The 20,965-nt window shown below is 50.8% G+C and overlaps 1 protein-coding gene across 1 annotated transcript in view; it reads left to right on the top strand.

The window, feature by feature from the left end:
- Window positions 1–20,965, top strand: part of RSPH14 (radial spoke head 14 homolog) — a 112,628-nt gene that overhangs the window by 87,348 nt on the left and 4,315 nt on the right. The window contains exons 5-6 of the mRNA XM_031948957.1: window positions 7,301–7,526; window positions 9,237–9,373. Of these exons, the coding sequence (XP_031804817.1) occupies window positions 7,301–7,526; window positions 9,237–9,373 (363 nt within the window). The remainder of the gene's footprint in view (window positions 1–7,300; window positions 7,527–9,236; window positions 9,374–20,965) is intronic.

Raw genomic sequence — 20,965 nt, 5'->3', positions numbered from 1 at the left:
AAACATTGAGAGACAGAGAGAGACAGAGAAAAGGAAAGGGGGGAGAGAGACAGAGACAAAGAGACAGAGACAGAGAAGCTCGAGGTTTGAGTGACCATGTGCAGGGCACTGAAAGTTGGCGGACGTCGCAGGGGGTTCTCAAGACATGGCCGGTAGGAGAGGGGCTCCGTGATCTAACAGGAACCGGTGTCTCAAGTCCAGATTTCTGGAAACCTTTTGGACGCCATTAAAGGGATGTGGGTGACATTCAGCGGCAGTGATCACGCCGAGCTGGCCACGCCGGACCGAGCTCGTTTCCGTTGTGGGCGAGGTCACTGCAATGGAAGGTTAGGGGATACAGCAGCAGCCCTGCCCTTGTCAGGTCCCGTCCTGCCCGAGTGGATGGCAGTGGCCAGGGAGAAGATCCTCAAGACCAGGGGAGAGCCTCTGTTTCTTGGTGTATCCCCAGTGTGGGGCCCGGCACACAGTAGGCCCTTACTCCGTGTTTGCTGACCTGAAGGGCCAGGCCTCCGAGCGCAGTCATTATTGATTTAATGTCAGCTTAGAGAGCCGTCTTCAGTGAAATGCCCAAAGGATTCTCTGCTGGCTCTGGGTTTTTTAACGTTCTGATTAATGAATTGGAGAAAAGGGCGGCTGCTTTGTTCACCAGGTTTTTGTGCGACACAGAGCTGCAAAGGGTAGCCAGGGCTGCGCCAGAGCCGGCACGTGCCGGAGCATGATGGGAGCCGGCGGTTACTCACACTGTGAGTGTGGGGTCGGCAAACCCGACAAATCCTGGCTTGGTTTATCGGCTCGTCAGCCAGCTGGTTCTCAGAAAGCAAGGGAGAAGATGTTAATACTGCAGACTGAACTCGAAAGCATGTCACAGACACTCCTTCTTTTCAGGGAGCTAGTTAAAGGCTTACCGGTGGCTTCCCCCGAGCGAGCTCAAGCTCTGGCCGATGGAGCAGGATCCTGGATAATCTCCCCCGGCTCGAGCATTAGACCCAATCTACCAGGATGAATTCTAATTGGGATGAAGTCATCGTTCAGTCTTTGGGTTGCGTCTGACTCTTTGTGACTCTTGTGGGGTTTCCTTGGTAGAGACACTGGAATTTCCGTTTGCTTCTCCAGGTAACTTTGCAGGAGAAAACTGAGGGATGCAGTGACTTGCCCAGGCCTACACGGCTGGGAAGTGTCTGCTTAGGTCTTCCTGACCCCAAGCAGGGCTGGGCTGCAGTCGTACCTTTGGGTTAGCGCGCTAACCTTCCCAGGGCGTGATGTGGCCGGCAGCTCCTCTGGGAAGAGTTCCGAGCTTGAAGCTAGCCAACAGTGGTCCAAAAAGCGAGCGGGATCCTCAGGCGAGGAGGGCCAGAGTCTGGGACGTGGGTTCCATTGCTCGGTGTCCATGCCCTGCTCAGAGCCCACGCGGCCGTTCTGGGGTACACGGATGATGGCAAAGCCTTCGCAGCATGAACGCCTGGAGGAGCTGCCACGTGGTCGAGAAAAGACGTGGAGATGGGGGGGGGGGGTGGTGGTGAAGGCCCATGAAGTACTGGAACAGATTTCATGTGGAACAGATTCTTCTGTTTCAATCAATCAACAAACATTAAGCACCAACTGTGTGCCGGGCGCTGGACCTGAGGGGGTCAGATGGACGCACTGGATGAAAGCTGCTGAAAGGAGCCTTGTACGGAAGGTGGGACGCTGCCTGGGGGTGGGGGAGGCTTCGCCCTGCTGGAGGTCTTCAGGACTGGAGCGGTATTGGTGGAGAGTCGGGTGTCCCAGGGCAGCGAGGAGTCATGAACAGTTGTGCTGACCCACCTAAAGGGGCGAGATGCTGGGTCTGGGCGTGGGGAGCCAAAGGCACCCTGGGCTCCCTCCTACCTTGGGGCTTCTGGGCTCACCCCCATCTCCCCCCTCAGGCTTTTTGGGTCCCTCCTATCTCTGGGCTTCTGTACTCCCCCCCCCCCCCCCCCCCGTGACCTGTGACCTCTCCCTGCTCCTGCAGAACTTCGGGGCTCCCGCGGCCACTTGTCCCTTCCTTCCCAGTGTTCACTTTTTAGGACTGAAGATCTAGGAAAATATGTTTGGGGAAAAGTCCGACGTTTTTGTAGATGGTGAAACGGTTGTTTCCTGGGTGATGCCGTGTAAAGGAAATTCGGAATAACGTCAGTAGTTCCACCTCAGTCTCTGTGCCCCAGGCCACATGTGCCGGGCCGTCTCCCTGCTTTCTCCCCCTTGGGACCCTTGGGTTGCAAGCTGGGGCCCAGGGCTGGGCCAGCACCCAAAGGACTTAGCCCCTGATTGACTTGGGCCAATTGCTCTCAATTTGCTCATCTGTAAATAGGGAGAATACTCTGTTCTTTCTCCTTCCCAGGAAGGAGAGGATGCGAGGGGTGGTTGTGGTGAGGGACGCGGTCTGCCTGGGGAGGGATCTTCCCCTGCCTGCCAGTGAGGGACACATCCTAGATCTTGCGCTGGAAGGGCTCTGGGGGCGCCCACGGTGGGGAAGGCGTCCACCCCACCCCCTCTGCCTCCAGAGCCAGTGACTTCTCATTTTCTTCACCTGCCAAATCACCCTTATACTCTCTCCCTCTGGATTACGGGGGGGGGGGGGGGAAGCAGTTTACAAACCTCACAGGGCTGGAGGAGAGGGAATGATGCTGTTGTACACAGTGAGGTAAGTGCCTGTACATAGTAGGCGCTTAATAAGTGCTTGTTGACTGACTTACTGACCGTTGCTACCCGTTTTTCCAGATTGAAAGCAATACAGGGGCAGAGCCTTGTCCTGGAGCTGGCCCAGGGTCTGGAAGGCTGGATGGTCTCTCTTTAGTTCCCTGAGCATTTATGAAGTGCTTACTGTGTGCCAGGCCCCTGTCTAGGTAGTGGGGATACAGAATTATAAAATGCCTCCTGCCCTCAAGGACCCTTATGCCTCTGTGGCTCCTGGAAGAGCTGAGTCTGGCCCATCATTTCTCCTCTCTGAGGAGGCCTCTCTCATCATTCGGACCCTTCTTTGTGGTGGCTGCCCCCCCCTCCCTGGCAGGGGTCCGGGCCCTTTGCCCAAGTTCTGAGCAGGGAACACGGCCAGGGCCGTGCAGGGGGAGTGTCGGGGGTAAAGACGCAGGTCTGCTGGGAGGGCCCCTGGGACGCAGCCTTCGGGGACGCAGCCTTCGGGGACGCTGCTTGGGGTCCCGAGGCAGGCGGGGAGGACAGTTCAGAAGAGAGGGCAGTGGTTAGGGCAGAAAGCCGCCGCTGAGGGACAGAGCACAGGAGGAGAGGCGGAAGGCGGCCTTGGCCACTGGCGGGCTGGGGCCTCTGCAGACCTTGGAAGTCCACGCAGCTGGGGGGAGGGGAGGGGAAGAAGTGTTTCCAGGTGCTCAGAGTCAGTAATGAGTCTTCAGGCTAAAAAAAACTCTGACCCTGATGGAGAGAAAATAGAGGTGGGTGACCCAGAGGAGCAGAGCAAAGGTGGCTGGGAGGAGGAAGAAGAGGAGGAGGGAAAGGACAGAGGGAGGAGGAAGAGGGAGAGGAGGAAGAAAAAGGAGGAAGAGGAGATAGAGCAGATAGGAGAGGAGGAGGAAGAAGAAAGGATGGAGGAAGAGAAAAAGGAAGAGGAAGGAAAAGGAGAGAGGGAGGAGGAAGAAGGGGGAAGGAGGAGGTAGGGGAGGGGAAGGAAGAGGGAGAGGAGGAGGAGGAAGAGAACATAGAGCAGATAAGAGAGGAAGATGATAAAGAAATGATGGAGAAGGAAGAGGAAGGGAAATGAGAGAAGGAGGAGGAAGAAGGGGTAAGGAGGAGGAGAAGGGAAAGAAGTTAGGGGGAAGAAGGTGAGGAGAGGAAAAGAAGGGAGGAAGGAGAGGAAAGGGTGGTGGGGGAGAAGGAAAATGAAGAGGAAGAGGAAGGAAAAGGGAAAGGGGAGGAAGAAGGGGGAAGGAGGAGGAAGAAGGAGGCGATAAGATAGGACATCAGCACTCAGTCCCTCAACAAGCATTTATGGCCTACTGCTCCATGCCAGGCCCCACGCCAAGGCAAGAAGCCCAGCACAGGCCCTGCCTGCAAGGAGCTAACAGTGTAACTGGCCCACAGCAAGCAGGGAAATGGGTCCCTAACAGACACATGCAGTGTAGACAGAAGGGAACCTTAGTGGCAAAGTCAAAGACAAGGCAGAGCTGAGATGGAGGATTGTGGGCTTGAAGGCAGCCAGTGCAAAGGTCCAGAGGTGGAGGAAGGGGCGGCTGGGGCTGAGGAGGCCGGGGGGGACCGTGTCTTCTCCTTGCATTGTGTCTCCCATAATGGGGCTGGAAAGTTCCCCCCCCCCCCCCCGCCAAGGCAGAGCTGCCTGAGAGGGATCTCGGAGCCGGGGCCAGACTTGGAGGGAGGGGCTTTGCGGTGCCCCCAGAACTCCCTGGGCCGTCCAGGGGGAGCCTCAGTTTCCTCAGGGTGTCGCATGCCCCTCTTTGCACATGGAGCCCTGGATCTGGGTTAGTTATAAATAGCCAGGCCTGTGCGTCTCCTTTTAGCACGTGAGGGATCTCAGCGAACAGGCGGGCGGCAGGGAGGGGGGCGCAGGCACGGGCCGGGTTGGGGGTATTTGCTCTCAGCCCTGCCGTATTCTCTGTGTCTGCGCCGCCCTTGCCCGCGTCGTCCCGGCTGCTTTCTCCTCTCACAGTGTAGTAAACCCCAAGCACTCGCCCATGCAGAGACGGGAGACAGTGGGCATGTGTGTGTGCATGGCTGAGGTAGGCAGGCTGGGAGCGGGGGGAGGGATGGTGCGAGGCAGGGACAGATTGGGGGCACACACAAAACCCCAGCTTGCCTCTCAGGGTGGCCCCCAGAATGCACTGTGGCGGGTCAGTGTAGCGGGCAGAGCTGGGGCTGTGGGATCTGCGAGTCTGCTCTGCTGCTGCTTAGCTGCGGGACCTCTTGCAGCCTCCAGCAGCTTGTAAGCAGAGGAGCTGGACCTGCAAGGTGCTGCTGCCATGGGGCACAGAGCACAGGATCGGGCACCAGAAGAACCCGGGTTCAAATTCTCCCCCTAGCGGTGTGACTGGCACTCATGCTGCCTTTGGCCCCAGCCGGGCTGGGCTTCACAGACAGAGCCCCTGACAAGGAGATGCTTCTCTGCTGGGTCGGATGGGAGAGCGGCCTGGGATCCTGGGAGTGCTGAGAGCGTAGCAATCCCTGGCTCTCGGGGGGGGGGGGGGGGGGGGGGGCAGCCACCATCGCTGGCTGGAGACAGACCCGTCCAGAGCATCAGTGCGTGGGTCACAGCCGGGCACCGGAAGGACCCCGATAGGCTCTTAGTGCATTTAGGATTAGGCCTGCCTCCATCATCATGGCTGCTGTGCCCCTGCCCAGGATCTGCTGCCACATTCCCCCCTTGCAAGACAGCAGCCTCCCTCCTGCTCCCCTCATTGTCTGAGAGGTGCAGGTGCTGGAAGGAGCCTCCTCTCCCCTAAGATAGTGAAGTTACAGCCGGGATGCTCTGGGCCTCGGTTTTCCTATCTGTAAAATGGGTGGATGAGGGAGTTGGCCGGATGCCGGGCAGTATGGTGTGCTGGGTTTGGAATCAGAGGACCTGGGCTCAGCGAGAAGGCACAGTGGAGACACAAGAGTCAGAAGACCCAAGTTCGGATCCTGTCTCTTGATAACTGCTGTCTGCCTCAGTTTCCCAATGATGATAATAGTACCTGACTGGCAGGGTTGTTGACCAAGTGAAGCTTCCCAGGGGAAGCCCTTCCTAAGGGGAGGGAGGGCCCCGTGTTCTGCGGAGAAGCCAGAGGAACCGAGCATGGAGAGTCCGAAGGAGCCCGGGAGCCGCCCCCAACCTGGCTGGATACTTGCCCCACGGCTTGGCTCCAGGCCCATCAGTCCGGTCTGAGTGACCGTGGGTGGGGACTTTGTCACCAACTAACTAGGGAGGCTCCGGCTCCAACTCTGTGACCTTTGGGGGTTCTCTTGGTAGAGCTGCTGGAGCTGTCGCCACTTCCTTCTCCAGCCCATTCACAGAGGAGGACACCAAGGGGCATGGGGGGGTGACTCGCCCAGGGTCACCCAGCTGGTTGGTGTCCGGGCCATTTTGGACTCAGTGGGCTCCAGCCTGGGCCTCTGTGTTCCATGCACCCGTGCTCACACTGTCTCGGACGCTCCTTCCAGCTGGAGGGTCTCCTAAGGGCTCAAGCTCTTCTTTCTCCTTTCTCTCGTGCCTCATCACCCCCATCAGAAGCTCTGTGTTCATATCCCGGCCCGGGCACTGCCCTGGGGTGTGGGTAGGGGGGCTCTGTCGCTTGTGCCTCTGTAAGGGCAGAGACGGTTGTGGGGGGAGTTTGCTGAAGGCTCCTCGGGGCCTGCCTCCCTCACCCGGGGGCAGCCCCCCCCCCCGGGACTGGCTGGCCCTGCCCCTTGCAGCCCCTCTCTCACCACCTCCTCACTGCCGCCTCAGGGAGCTCAGGGAAGGGCTCCCAGGACCCTTTTGAGAGGCCGTGTGGCCCACAGGGGTGCGGTAAATAAATTACTGCTAATTGACCAAGGAGGCCTTCCAACTAATGAGCCCGCCCTCCGTCCCATGGGTGTAATTTAAAGAGCCCGGCTGGGGAGCGCGTGCGGCCCCTGTGGCAAGAGCTGCCCAGCGATGGAGGGCGGGGGCCTTCTCTCCTGGGGGTGCTGGGGCCCGAGAAGCTCCTCTCCCGGCTTGTGGAGAAAGTTGACTCTGGTTGGGTTTGGGGCTGAGTTTGAGGTATGGGGGATGCTCTGCCTTGCTCCCCCCACAGCATGCGGGGACTTCCCTTATTTTCTGGGGATATAGACTGGCCCCCACCCTGTGGCTTGGGGAGCGGCCGGGCTGTGGGACTCTGGCTTTGCCAGTTCCCTGTGGAGGCCGGCCTTTGTGGAGGATAAGTTGGCCATGCTCTGGGCCTGGCTCCTCTCCAGAACCAAGGTTGGGCCGGGCTCCCCAAAGGGAGCTCTGAGATCCATGGGCCCGTGTCTACAAACGAGGGCCGCTGCGCCCTCACCCAGCCCTGTAACCTCTCTGCGCCTCTGTTTCCTCCCTGGTAAGAAGGGGGGTGTGGCTAATACCATCCAGCGTCCGACCCATTGGGATTTTCTTGGCAGAGGCTGGAGGGGTTGGCCGTGTCCTTCTCCAGCCCATTATACAGAGGAGGAAACTGAGGCAGGCAGGGTGAAGGGACTGGCCCAGAGTCCACCTAGCTGGGAAGCGTCTTGGGACAGGTTCGCACTCAGGCCTCCTGACTTAGGCTGGGCCCTGACCAGCTGCCCTGGCCAAAGCAGCAGCTCTGGGCTCCCTCTCCTGCAGGGGCTGACTCCATCCTCGCCAGTGGGCTAATCCCCTTCCTGGTGGAAAAGCTCGAGGAGGAAGAAGAGGAAATCCAGGAGGTCATCCTGGACACGCTCTACTTCTGCCTGCAGTGGGACTCCCTGCAGGCCTTGCAGAGTAACGCTGTACCCATCTTGCGTGAGAAGCTCACCAGCCCCAACGAGGACATCCGCAGCAAAGCTGCCCGCACCCTGATGGCCATCTGGTGAGCGGCAGCTGGGCGGGCATGACGGGGCGGGGGTGGGCATGGTGGGCAAGGGTGGGCACAGTAGGCAGGGGTGAGCACGGAGGGCAGGGGCAGACAGGGTGGGCAGGGGTGGGCACAGAGGGTGAGCTGCTCTCTTGGGGTAATGTGGGGCAGTCGGACAAAGCTGCCATCCTCCCTCTGTCAAACACGGGCCTTAGTCCAGAGAAGTTCTTCCCTCCCCATTCCTCCAAGCCCACCTGGATGAGCCCAGCTGCTCAGACCCTGGGACAATCTCTGGGTAGTCTCTGCAGGACGGCTCTAGGTCAGGACCCAGGGCCCCCCAGCACAGCTGTTCTGTCGACCTTCAGTGACAAGCCCGGAGCACTTTGGGGGTCGCTCCCCCAGCTCCCCCAGCCAGTTCTGCCCCAAGATGCTGAGAGTCCCCCAGGAACAGCAGCACTGGTGTGGGATAAAGGCCATGGCGTGGAGAATGCTGGGCCTGAGGGGGCTAGGGCTGAGTCAGGCCTGTGTGACTTGGGGTGCACCATCTCACTCTATCTGCCTCAGGTTCCTTAAAGTAAAACAGGGAGTAACAGTCCGTGCTCCCCAGGATTGTGAGGGAGGCTTAGCCCCGTGCTGGGCGCCGTTCCCCTCCCTCTGCAGTGGGGCCTTAGCCTTGGCCACACTGGTCTGGTCTCCCTCTGCCGCCCGCTCCCAGCTCCCTCTGCTCTCCCTGGGGCAGCCCCTGCCTCTGGCCTTGGACCAGACCTTGGGCTGAGGAGGATTCCGCCTTCCCGGCTCCCCTCTCCTCCCCCACAGCTCCCACCTGTGATGTCTTCCTTCCTGCCTGAGGGCCCGGGCCGGAGGGCCCAGGAGGGTCTCGGGAAGTGCTGGTTGAGCTACACTGAATGGGGTTCCACAGGGAGGGGTGTCTGTTGGGAAGGAGTGCAGGCCATGGAGGGAGCCTGGGGCCCAGAACCAGGAGGACCCAGAAGGAGGTACCCGTGACACGGATTCCCGGTGAAAGCCATGGCGAAGGAGCTGAAGCAGGGCAGGCAGGTCCAGGAGTAGAAGGACCCCTTGGAGCTGTGACTCCCAGTGCTGCACAAATGGTGTCCAGGGTCAGCGGGTCCCTGCCTCGGGGCCCTGAGCCTGGTGGCAGCTGTGGCAGAACAGGGGCGGCTCTTCTGGGTTCTCATTGACGAGATCAGAACCGAGCTGCCGGCTTTGTCTTGGTCAGGATTATGGCGAGCAGCAGGAGGGAGGCTCCCATCTGTAAGTGCTGCTCTTGTAATAGTCCAGGGTCACATAGCTAGGAAGCATCAGAGCCCGGACTCGAACTCGGGTCTCGTGATGCCAAAGTTAGGGTTCCCCTTGTGCTCGCTCCTCTGACACCTTCCCCTTCTTCCTTCTGGGGCTCCTAGGTCAGGTCTGGATGAGCTCGCTCCCCCAGAGCTTCCCAGCTATGGGACTCTGAAGCCTGGCATAATGGAATACTGAAACGTCGGTCGTTAGATGGCCTTAGTTTTCCCATCTGTAAAGTGGGGCTGGTCCCGGCTCCTGTTGTCTAGGATTGTCACGGGGATCACCTTTAAGGTGCTCTAGAGATGCTCGTGGTGTTGTTTTACTGCCCCGAAAGGTCCTTGTGTTGTGAGCATCCTGGGAAGATGGGAGGGGGAGGAGCCCCCATTCCCCTTGGGCTGACCTTGGGCCCCCTCTGTCCCCCAGCATGCTTCTGGATGGGAAGAACGAGGTATGGAGGCACGATGTCATTCCCCTGCTGGTGATGTTGCTGGATGACCCGCATATCGATGTGAAAGGCAATGCAGCAGGGGCCCTGATGTTTGCCACAGTCACCACTGAAGGTCGGGGGAAAGGGCAGCTTCAGGCCCAATGCTAGGGGAAGGGGAGCCCCTACTGGCACCAGGGGGATGGGCTTACACAGGGGCAAAGCTTTGGGGCATCCAAGGTCTCAGAAAGGGGCTCTCTACTCCCCACCCTTGAGCAGAGGCCACTAGTAGAGTGACTGCAGACTGCCTCACACCAGGAAGGCGAAAACTCGGCCCTGCGAGTTGGGCTGCTCAGTCACCTCTGGAGCTTAGCTCCCTCCTCTGGCAGATGGAGAACTCCGAGGTAGCTTCCAGCTCCAGGTCATCAATCCTGTTGTCCTGGCCCATAAAGAAATCCCCAATTCTGGCCTCTTTGGGGTCCCCTGGAGCCCTCGACTGAGACATTCCCTTGGGAGGGAGAATTTGGGGGGCTGATGACTTGTTTTGGGATGGGTTTAGTAGCTCCTTGGGGGGTCCCCTTTGTGCGAGGTGCTTTGTGGGTCCCAGAGGCCTGGGGCACTAAAGAGAGAGAAGGGAGTCCTGAACCGGGTGCAGGAGAACCCTAAAGGGCCAAGGGCGCTACGGGTGCTGCCTCAGGCGTGAGGGAGGCAATTCCCTCAGCCCAGTGTTACCGACCCCAGAATAGTCCTGTGCATATTTTTAGGGTGTTTAATCCCTCAAACTTTAGGAGGAGACTTGGCTCCAATCCCAGGGTGGGAAAACTCACAAATGGAGTCACTCCCTGCCCCACCAAGTGATTCCTGACCCCATTTTTAGCCCCTCGTGGTCCATCTGAGAAGTGAGCTAAGAACACAGAAGCACCTCAGGAGCCCAGTGCAATGGCTGGATACCAGCCATTGTCCAAAAATGTAACGGGGGCTCAGGAGAAAAAGGTGGGGTTGAATTTCCAGTGTTTGTTTGGGAAGATTCCTGGCCTGAGGAGAAATTTGGAAACCCCAGTGTGGTGGTAATGGTCTTTTCAGGTGTGTGAATGTGAGTGTGTGTGAGTGTGTGTGTGTCTGTGTGTGTGTGAGAGAGTGTGTGTGTGTGAGTGTGTGTCTGTATACATCTCTTTTTCTGAATATATATGGGTACGTGTACATACCTCTATGTGTGTGTGTATCTCTGTCTCTGGTAGGTCAGATCAGAATTGTTTTAATTTACATGTATCTAATCAATAGTGATTTAGAATATTCTTCATATGACCATAGATAACTTTGATTTCTTCATCTGAAAAGTGCCTATTTATAACCTTTACCCATTTTTCAGTTGGATAATGGGTATTCTTATAAATTTGACACAGTTTTCTACATATTTTAGAAATGAGGTCTTTACCAGAGATACTAGTTATAAAAATGGTTCCTCAATTTTCTGCTTTCCTTCTAATCTTGGTTACACGTTTGTGCAAAGCATTTTAAATTTAATGTGACCAAAATTATTTGTTTTATATTTTGTAATGCTTCTGTTTCTTGTTTGGCCATAAATTCTTCCCTTCTCCATAGATCTGATAGATAAGCTATTCTTTGCCCTCCTGATTGGCTCATAGTATCACCTTCTATGTATAAATCAGGTCCTTATTTTTATCTTATCTTGTTATATGGTATAAGATGTTGGTAGGACCAGGTACTTTCAACTGGACCTGGCCAGGCAAAACCCTGGTCCTGATAATCCTAACGACAATGTTGATTGCATAGTAATTGTACATATTCATCTACCTTATTTAGGTTATGATGAAATCTCATTGGGCAAAATAATTGCTAATAATTTCCTTTATTTGCTTTTCATTTGTTGTGAATTCTCCTTTTTTATTTTTAATATTGATAAGTTGTCTTCCCTTTTTTTTTTTAACAGATTAGCTGTTTTATCTTTTAATTTTTTTGAGAAACCAATTTATAGTTTTCTTTGTCATTTAATACTTTATTTTGTTTTTCATTTTATTTATCTCTTCTTTGATTCGCAGAATTTCTATTCTTTCTATTTGGGACAGCTAGGTGGTATAGTGAATAGAGTGCCAGACCTGTAGTCAGGAAGTCTCATCTTTCTGAATTCAATTCTGCCTTCAGAAGCTTACTGTGTATGTGATCTTGGATAAGTCACTTAATCCTATTTGCCTCAGTTCCTCTACTGTAAAATGACTAGGGAAGGAAATGGCAAACCACATCTGTATTTTTTTTCCCTGAGGCAATTGGGGTTAAGTGACTTGGCTAGGGTCACACAGTTAGAAAGTGTTAAGTGTCTGAGACTAGATTTGAACTCAGGTCCTTCTGAATTCTGGGCTGGTGCTCTATCCACTGGGCCACCTAGTTGCCCCTACCCCTGTATTTTTGTCAAGAAAACTCCAAATGAGTTCATGAAGAGTTGGGCATGACTGAAAAAATGACAACAACAATAACAAATACTTTTTCCATTTAGTTTTAAATGTTTTAAATTTGTTGCTTTTTTAGTTTTCTTAGTTGGACAAACAGTATGCTAATCTGCTTTTTCTCTCTTTTGCTGATGAAAGTATTTAGAGATGTAAATTTTCCTCAAGAACTAGTTTGGTTTCATCTCAAAGATTTTTGTTTTCTCATTGTTGTCATTTCCTTTGATGTCACTGTCTATTGATTATATAATTTGTTCTTTGACCCATGATTTGTTTACAATTAAATTACTTAAATTTAGCTCTTTTCTTCAAAGGCTCTTTATTGATCAGAACATTTATTGGGTTGTAGTCAGGAAAGGATGTATTTAATATTTGTGCTTTTCTGAATTTGTCTATGAGGTTTTTGTGTCTAATATATTTTCAATTTATATAAATGTGCTATGCACATATGAAAAGTATTATATTGCTTTCTGTTCACATTCAATAGTTGTTCAAAAATTTCTATTTAAATATGTATCATTTTGTTTCTCTCTTTGGCAGATTTGCCTAGTTCTAAAAGGGGCTCACTAAAGTCACCCACAATTATTTCTCTGTAGTTTATTTTTCCTTTAAGTTTTACTTAGATGCTATGTCATTTGGTGTATATTTGTTAAGCATTAATATTTCATTACCTATGGTGTTGTTAAGCACTATGTATTTTCTCTGCTTATCTTATTTTTAACTATGTCTATTTTTCTCATATCAAGTCTAAGAGCAGGGTTGTTACCCAAGTTTTGTTTTTTAATTTGCCTGATGCATAATAAATTTTGCCTCAGCCTCTCATTTTAACTTTGTATGAATCTTTATGTTTCAAATATTCTTTGTAAACAACATATTGTTAGATCCTGCTTTTTAATCCATTCTGTTACTCTCTTTCATTTTATAGGTGAGTTTATTCCATTTGCATTCATGGTTATGGTTATCTATTGTGTAATTCCTTCTATAAAATCCTCTTAACCCCTCATCTCTTTACATAGAAGAAAAGAATGGAGAAAGAAGAAATATGATCAAGACTTGTAATCACCATTAATTGTCATCGGCTCTTATTCCTTAGCCCCCTGTCTTCTCACAAAGCTCAGAACCCAGTCTATAGTTCTTACATTTTCTTTCTATTTAATTCTCTCTCTATTATTCATTCTCTAAAATTGATAGTTGTTTTGATCATCACTATTCCTTCCCCAACTCTGCCTCTGCTCTTAACCACATCCTGCATCTCCACCGTCTCTCTCCATCCTGAACTTTTTCTCTGTTGAATCCCATGTATTTCACTATCAGCCTCTTTGTGTATGTGCATATATGTTCAACCATCCTCTGTACAATTCCGATACGAATGAGATTCATGACATTCCTACTCCCTTGACTCTTCCCCCATATTTTTACCAGTCTGGACAATTATGTAAAATAGTGAATTCTTTTCCCATTTTTTAACATTTTTTTCTGGTACATTCATTTCCCCCTCCCTTTTTTTCTCCTCTTAAAACCAACAAAACAGAATAAAACACAACCAAGCCCCGTGTTTATTTTGTCAAATTCCCTCTGCCGTCCTTGAAAATAATAAGATTCTGAAGCAATTTCTTCTTCCCCTCTGAGAATGCATCCACTTTATTGTTTAGCTCCTTCAAATTCTCAGATCTATGCACTTATCTAGGTTTCTATTGTCTTGGTTTTGCATTTCAAATCATCTACTCAGCTGTGGTTTTTTCATTAGAAATATTTGGAAGGCCTTTGTTTTTTTCTATTAAAGCTTTATTCCCTAGCCCTATCCTGTCTTCAGGATATTGTAAAGTTTTGCTATATATATAGCCTTTTTAAGATATTAGGAACTAATGTTTTCACAGTGTTTTTGGTCTGAGGTTAAGAATAACCTCCCTTAGGAAAAAAATTAGAACATAGGGTTTTCTAGGGGTGAATGTCAAAAATTATCCATGTATATATTTTGAAAATAAAAGCTAGAATTAATAAAAAAGAAAGTTCCATCCAAAAAAAAAAAAGAATAACCTCCCTTGAATCCTCAAGGACCATGTCAAGGTAGGGTCTGTACTTTGTTGTTCAAAGGAATCAGAACAATTGGGGATGCTCCTTTATTAACCAAAAGAAACGTCTTTTAGTTTGTCTGGACTGAATCACGAAGGATAAACTTTATGTCTATCCTGGAGCAGACCAAAAGAAGGAACCCTTTAGTTTTCTATGAACAGAGATCATCTCCAAACAAACTTAAACTTTAAAGTAACTATTTCTCTGATTAAAAAACAACAACAAACTTAAACTGTGAACTTTTGTCCTATCATGCTGTGGAATATTGTCCTATTTTCAGGTTACTTTAAATGGAAGTATACATTACTTGGATCAGAGAGAATTCTACTTAGCAGAGGAAACTTGATCCACTTGGACCCTCTTTCTCCCTCAAAGCAGGTACACTTCTGTATCTCTGTCTGGCAGATTTGGCTTTTCCTCTTAAATGGTCATATTTCATTGGGAGTCAGCAAAACTGGCTAATTCTACTCCGGGAAAAGCATTTCTGCTGCAAGCGGCTAGGCAGTTGGCCACCAAGTTTTTCTAATATGATCAGTTTAGGGAAATGGTGGGGTCTGCTAAGTGCTGGAATCGGGATCTTTCCAAATCACTGAGCTGTGGGAGAAAGCAACCTTTACCTTTTTGACCCAAGTCTGTTGATCCTTCTGTTGAGACTTTCCTTTCTAAGGCCACTTGATGTGTCACACACTGGGGCCCAAGTCCTGCCAGGATTGGTCTTTTCCTGGTTCCGGATTTCAGTCTGAGCTGCCCCCAAAGCCGGAAAGATTGCCCGGAGCTGTGACCTAGGCAGGGACACTTCCCTGGTTTCTTCTTAAGCATCAAACCGGTCTAAGATTAAGTCAGGGTGCTTGGTAGGAAGCGGGCACTTAAAGTGCCCTCAGTCAGGGAATTCTGTCATTATTGTGGCGCTGTCTGTGGCCAGCTGCTATCTGAGTGACAGCTTGATCCCCATAAAGGTGATAAGTCTGGGGGCTTGTCAGGAGCTTGGGCCCCCACCTGTGTTTTGATATGGACCAGTTGGACCAGTAAGATCACCGTGACAGAACAGGAGAGTCTGCTGCCATGCCGTGGCCGTGGGGGCTGCCGGAATCAGACCGGGCTGTGAGTTACCTGACGCTTGGCCGGGGCTCGCCATCCAGGGCTTCCTCTTCCCTGAGCAAGTGGGGCTGGCGTCAGTCTCCTTAAGGGGAGCTTTGAGGCCCAAGTTCTTCCCACTCAGGGCAAGTCTCCAATGTCACCGTTTGGAGGAGCCTCCGCCGTGAGAAACAGCAGCCGCAGGAAAAGCAAGGATCTCATATTTCACTCACTTTGGCAGGAAAACCTTCCTCCTCGTAGACCAGTGGGGAGAAGTGGGGGGATGAATGGCCTCCAGAGAAGGATGCTTCAAGCCCTGAAAACAAGGAGGGTATATAGATGCTGGCACAGCGACGATGGCCTATGGTCTCGATGGACATCTCTGACGACATCTGCTCATTCAAAAGGCGTTTGGAACGTCCTAGAATTAGTCAGGTTTAGGAGCATTTTCCCCGGGACTTCCAACATGGAGAAGTCTCCGAGGCTGCTTGCTGCCCTTCCTTGTGCTTCAGCCCCCTGTCCTGAATGGCTTCTTCTTGTTTCCCCTTTTTCCTTTTCTTTACCTTGGAGAAGAAAAGCTGCTTTCTTCCTTCTTAGGAAATAGTTCTGAGGAAAGGTGGTGCCTAGGGCCAAAAGGGAACCGCCTCTTTTGGAGGAAAGTCTGTTAGTCAGCGGCGAGGAGAGTTCGATCTGTGTGACCATTGAGCATGATTTAGCAGAATGTTATTTTCTAGTTAATTAGAAGCAAAGTCACCTCAAAGGAATTAGAAGGAAAACATCAGAACAGAGCGTGCTGTTGTAGGTAAGAAAGGCTTGGATTTAGAATGGCCAGAACAGTTGTGTTTCTAGCCCTGGATGTTTCTCTTCTTATCTGGTTGTTGTTTCAATCGTGTCTGATTCTCCATAATCCCATTTGAGGTTTTCTTGGCAAAGATACCAGAATGCTTTGCCATTTCCTTCTCCAGCTCATTTTATAAATGAGGAAACTGAGGCAGACAGGGTGAAGGGACTTGCCCAGGGTCACACAGCTGGGAAGTGTCTGAGGCTGGATTTGAACTCAAAACCTTCTTATTCCGGGACTTGTGCTCCATCCACTGCATCACTTGCTGCCCTGCTATAACTTCCTATCATATGCTGCAGTAGGAATTTTGCTTGAAGGATGGGCCACCTTAAGGGCAGTGCACTATGGATGGAGCATATGTGGATTTGCAAAAGAACCAGATTTTGTGGGGGAAGGGGGAGACCCAGAAGTGACACCCCCATTGGGACACAAAACAGTTTGAAAACAGAAAAGCATCAGGTTACCAAATGAACAGCTGTGTGCCCCACAAGATGGTGAGATCCCAGATCAACTAAAGGAGAACAGTTAATTTAGGAACTGACAGAGGGAAAGGATTAAATTAAAAACAGTTGAGGTAGCAAAGCTCTGTGATACTCCCAGCTGTTTGAAGGCCAGGCTTGGCACATTTCACCCCTTCTCCAGGGTTTTCTGGCGTTCTTTTTAAAAAAAAAAACTTTTTTATTGTTATCTTTTTTGGGTTATATATTATTTTAATTTTAAAAATTATTATTAATTTTAAAAATTATATTAATTTAAAAGTATTTTAAATTTTATATTAATATATTATATTAATTTTTATCTATTATTATATTAATTTTAAAAATACACATTTCTTTATGAATCATGTTGGGAGAGAAAAAACAAAAGGGGAAAACCATGAGAGAGAAAAAAACAAAAAAAACAAAGTGTACATAGCGTGTGTTGCTTTACATTCATTCTCCATAGTTCTCCCTCTGGAAGCTGAGGGCTGTTTCTATCCAGTGTTTATTGGGATTGCCTTGGATCCCTGAACCACTGAGAAGGACCAAGTCTGTCATGGCTGGTCGTCATATAATCTTGCTGCCACTGCGTACAACGTATTCCCGGTTCTGCTTGTTTCCCTCAGCATCAGTTCGTGTAAATCTTCCCGGGCCTTTCTATCAGCAGCCTGCTCATCATTTTTATACACAATAAGACTCCATCACCTTCGTGTACCACGACTGGCTCAGCCATTCCCCAGCTGCTGGGCAGCCGCTGGGTTTCTAGTTCTTTGCCTCTGATACGCTTAAAGGGTCTGGGGTACTAGATTCTCTGCCAGGGCTCCCGCCCTCCCAGATAATGGTTTCTTTTCATCATGAGATTTTAAGGATGGGAGACCCCACTGACCCGCTAAGAGTGAGATGAGCTTTTCCCAAGGAATACTTCCGTTGTAAATATACCAGCTTAGTCTCCCATACTCGTCGGGCTCTGAGGAGAGGAAGGGGATTAGGGTTAGAGTTTAGCTCAGTTCCTGTAGAGAAGACCCCTCCTCCTGTGGGAGACACCGGGTTCCTGGGCTTCTCCAGGCTGAGCAGCTGTGCTATTTCACCTGGAACCTTGGCTCCAAGGTCACGTGGCTCAAACCCCAGGTCCGGCGGGAATAGATGGCCGGGAGCTGCAGCTGAAGACAAATGAACAAAGCCAGATAGCCATAGACCCATTTCTTGGAGCCAGTGTAAAAGTGGGGGGGAGGGAACATATCTGTCCTCTTGTTCAGGTCATGGTACCCACATAGTGGGGACTGTGAGTGATCATCCCCCTCTGGGAGCAGCAGAAAAGAACACACGGGAAAGAGAGTGACCTAGTCTGGCCAGTTTTAAAGACTTGCCTCCTCTCCCTGTCCCTCCCTCTCTTCCCTTCTCCCTTTCCTTCTCTTCCTTTTCTCCCCCTTCTCCCCTTCCCCTCCTTCCTTCTTTTCCTCCTTTCCTCCTCTTCTTTTCCTCCCCTCCTTCCCTTTCTTTCCCCCTTCCCTTTCCCCTGTCACTCTTCTTCCTGTTCCCCTTCTTTCCCTCCCTCTCCTCCTTCTTCCTTTTCCCTCCCCTTCTTTCCTCTCCTTCCTTTCCCCCCTTCCTTTCCCCTCCTCCCTCTCCCTCCTTCTCCCTGTCCCAGCCACCACGTGTTCCAGCTATGCAGCCAATCCAAGCAGGTTCCTGGCACCTGTGTGGCAGGGAAGCCCAGGGAAGCAGCATCCCTCCATGGTAGACATCCAGGGCAAGGACAGAGCCGGCCCTGTTCTAGCTGTAGTAAAAGACATTCCCAATGTATATGGTTCCCACTTGGTGCTGAAATCTACAATCAATAGAACAGTGGGGAGAAGCTGGGGCAGCTACTGTGGCCAAAGGGGGCTTGGAAAATGCAGACCTTTTTCAAAACCTGGGGATGGAGGTTATTTCTGAGCAAGCATTTCCCAAAGAATGGGGGAGAGTTGAGATTTCTCAGTATCTTTTCCCTTAATTTCACAAGGGCTGATCACCTGATGAAGATGGGAAACTAGCAGGAGCCTGGAAAGTTGAGCAGCCACAATCTGGGGCTATTGTGCATTTGCCAGGGTGTGACATGGATGTCCAAGTGATGTTAGAAGCCGATTTCCGAAGGTGGTCGGAGATGCACTTGTCGGAAGTTCTTGGCTTGGTGGCTGTGGTTTGTTTGATGTTTCATATTTTCGATGGATCGAGGATATGATCACTTTGCTCTTTAGGAAGGGGTCGGTTGGTGTCTGTACTGCTGTGCAGAGAGCCAGTAACAATCTATCTATGCACGGACACCACTGGGGCAAAGAAAGACATCGCTGGGTTCTGTGAAGGAAGAGAGAGCCATAGACCCCAGTGCTGGGGATCTGAGTAGCTTGGGAATGTTCTCCTGCCTCACTGAGGAAACTAAGACTAGAGAAGAAGGTAGATAATTTACACGCTGTGCCTGGGATTCTTTTTATTCTTTAAATGACTTTTTCTCTTTCTCTCTTTCTTTGCTGAGGCAATTAGGTTAAGTGACTTGCCTAGGCTCACCCAGCCAGGAAGTGTTAAGTGTCTGAGCCAGATTTCAGGGCTAGTGCTCTACCCACTGCGCCACCCAGCTGCCCCTGAATGACCCTTTCTTTACCTTTTAGTTCTTGCAAGGGCACCACTAGCCGATGGGCACAAGGGTAGAGCGGGGAGCTGTTCTTGCCCCCTGGGAGAGGTGGGCGGTTTCCTGGGGCACCTTTGGAGCGAGGCTGACAATGTGGAGTGAACATCAATGCTTTGAGACTCTTAGGAAGGGACACTAAGAACAAGCCCCCGAACTTTAAAAACATTTGTTGGCCACTTTGTCAATGGCTCCTTTTGCTGCCTGGGCTGTGGGATCCACGTGCACTCGTCGTCTCCTACGTGTCTCCCATGCAGGGATCCCTGCGCTGCTTCTCTCACTGGCAAGTCAGGTTTCCGGGGCAAGGCCAGTGTGGGCCTCTCTAGCGTCTCCCTCCTCACTGCTGCTAATTGCCTGTGAGCAGGCTCATGTCCTTCTCAAAAGGCTCTGCCCGAGCCATCCATCCTCCCCCGCCGCCATCACAGAGCTCGTTCCCCTTTGAAGCCACAGAGCTTTTAAGGGGGCCCCAATTAAATCAGCTGCAGATGGGATTTGGTTTATGTCGCAAGTAAGCACAGGAGCGCCGGTCCCTGGTTAGTGACAGACTACGGGCCCATGGAGCCGTCATCCCAACGGCAGAGCTCGCTTCGGCTTCCAGAACTTTTTGAATGCCCACTTGTGGACCAGGTAGAATGGCCTCATTGCTCTTGACCTGACTCTGTGTGTGTGTGTGTGTGTGTGTGTGTGTGTGTGTACATATTTATACACACACACACACATACACACACACACATATGTAAATAATGAATCAGGAATCTCTGCTGCCCTGTATATATATATATATATATATATATATATATATACAAATCGGGGAATCTCCGCTGCCCTGTGATCTGAAAGTTCTGTAGTTTTGGAACAGCCACCCACAATTCTCCTCCTGTGCCCACCACCCCATTAATAGCTCTAGTCTGGGTTCTGATTCTTGGAGGCCCCACATGGGGAGGTCTCCTGCGATTAGGGCAGTCCTCCATGTAAAAAGGGCTGGGAAAGGCCTGACCCGTGAGAGAACCTACTCAGTCCCCAAGTGCTCCTGAAGTAGCACCGGGTAGTTTCGGTGGGATGGGAGATCTGTGGACATCGTGGCCTTCACAACCACCTAGTTGCAGGGTGTGCAAAGACTAGGAACGAGGATGCCGTTGCTGCACATGATTTGTTGGCTTGCACAAAGAATAGGGAACATGCTCCCCGTATGATTTATAACTACATTGGAACAACTGGCAGAGAGCTTCAGCGTATCCACTCTGAGTGGCCGTGGCTAAGGGGATCAGATAATTGAATGTCCAGCAGAGCAGAGGATTACTGTTTCCTTTAAGCTCCTATTATTCTTTAATCAGACCACCTTGGTTCCTAATCTTCACAACTTTCGGTTATTGGTACTGGGAGGGGATTGAGGGCTTGGAGGGTCCCCTAGGTTTGACCCCCCAGGCTTTTGTCTCCCCCCTCGTCGTTTTCTCTACCCCACTAACATCGCTGGCCACAGGTACAAAGCCGTTCCCAGATTCTGTGTAGTGAAACCTCGGTGTGCCCGGAGGGGGCTGGAATGGATCCTCGCTTCATCTACTTGTTTTGCTGCATCTGCTAGATTAAAGTAAGATCCAATCCAAAGAGCTTTCTACTTTCCACCAAACCAATGGGGCTAAAGGGATCTCGCTACAGATCTGAGGCAACCCAAAGAACAAGGGAAACTAGTGAAAATGGGATTCGTGAATTAATGAAAACCACGCCTAGGATTCATTTGTGCTCAGCAAGGTCGCACTATGGCCTCAGCTATGTTAAAAAAAAAAAAAAAAAAAAAAAAAAAAGGAGGAATTAATGCTGCAATGATGTCTCTGATACGAATGTTCTTAACCTCTCTGGACTTCCTAAAATGGTTATCCCAAGAAGAGATGTGCACTTCGCTGCTCAAAGGGACCAGAATCAGCCATTTGATAGAGGGAGTTGTTAACCAAGAGAAATGTCCCTTAGTTTATTGCGGACTGAATCATGTCTGCCCTGGACCTGAAGGGGCCAGGATGATAGATATCTCAGATATTGTTAAACCAAAATAAAAATGACACTTAAACCTGGGCCTTTTCTTGCTTTGAAATTCTGTCTTTTGTTTCATAATTACTGTGAATGTTAAGTGTGCGATTGCTCA

This window comes from Sarcophilus harrisii, chromosome 1 (assembly GCF_902635505.1).
Source record: "Sarcophilus harrisii chromosome 1, mSarHar1.11, whole genome shotgun sequence".
NCBI classification, from domain to species: Eukaryota; Metazoa; Chordata; class Mammalia; order Dasyuromorphia; family Dasyuridae; genus Sarcophilus; species Sarcophilus harrisii.
The sequence above is the reverse complement of the archived record's forward strand: the minus strand, read 5'-3'. Positions and strand labels throughout refer to the sequence as shown.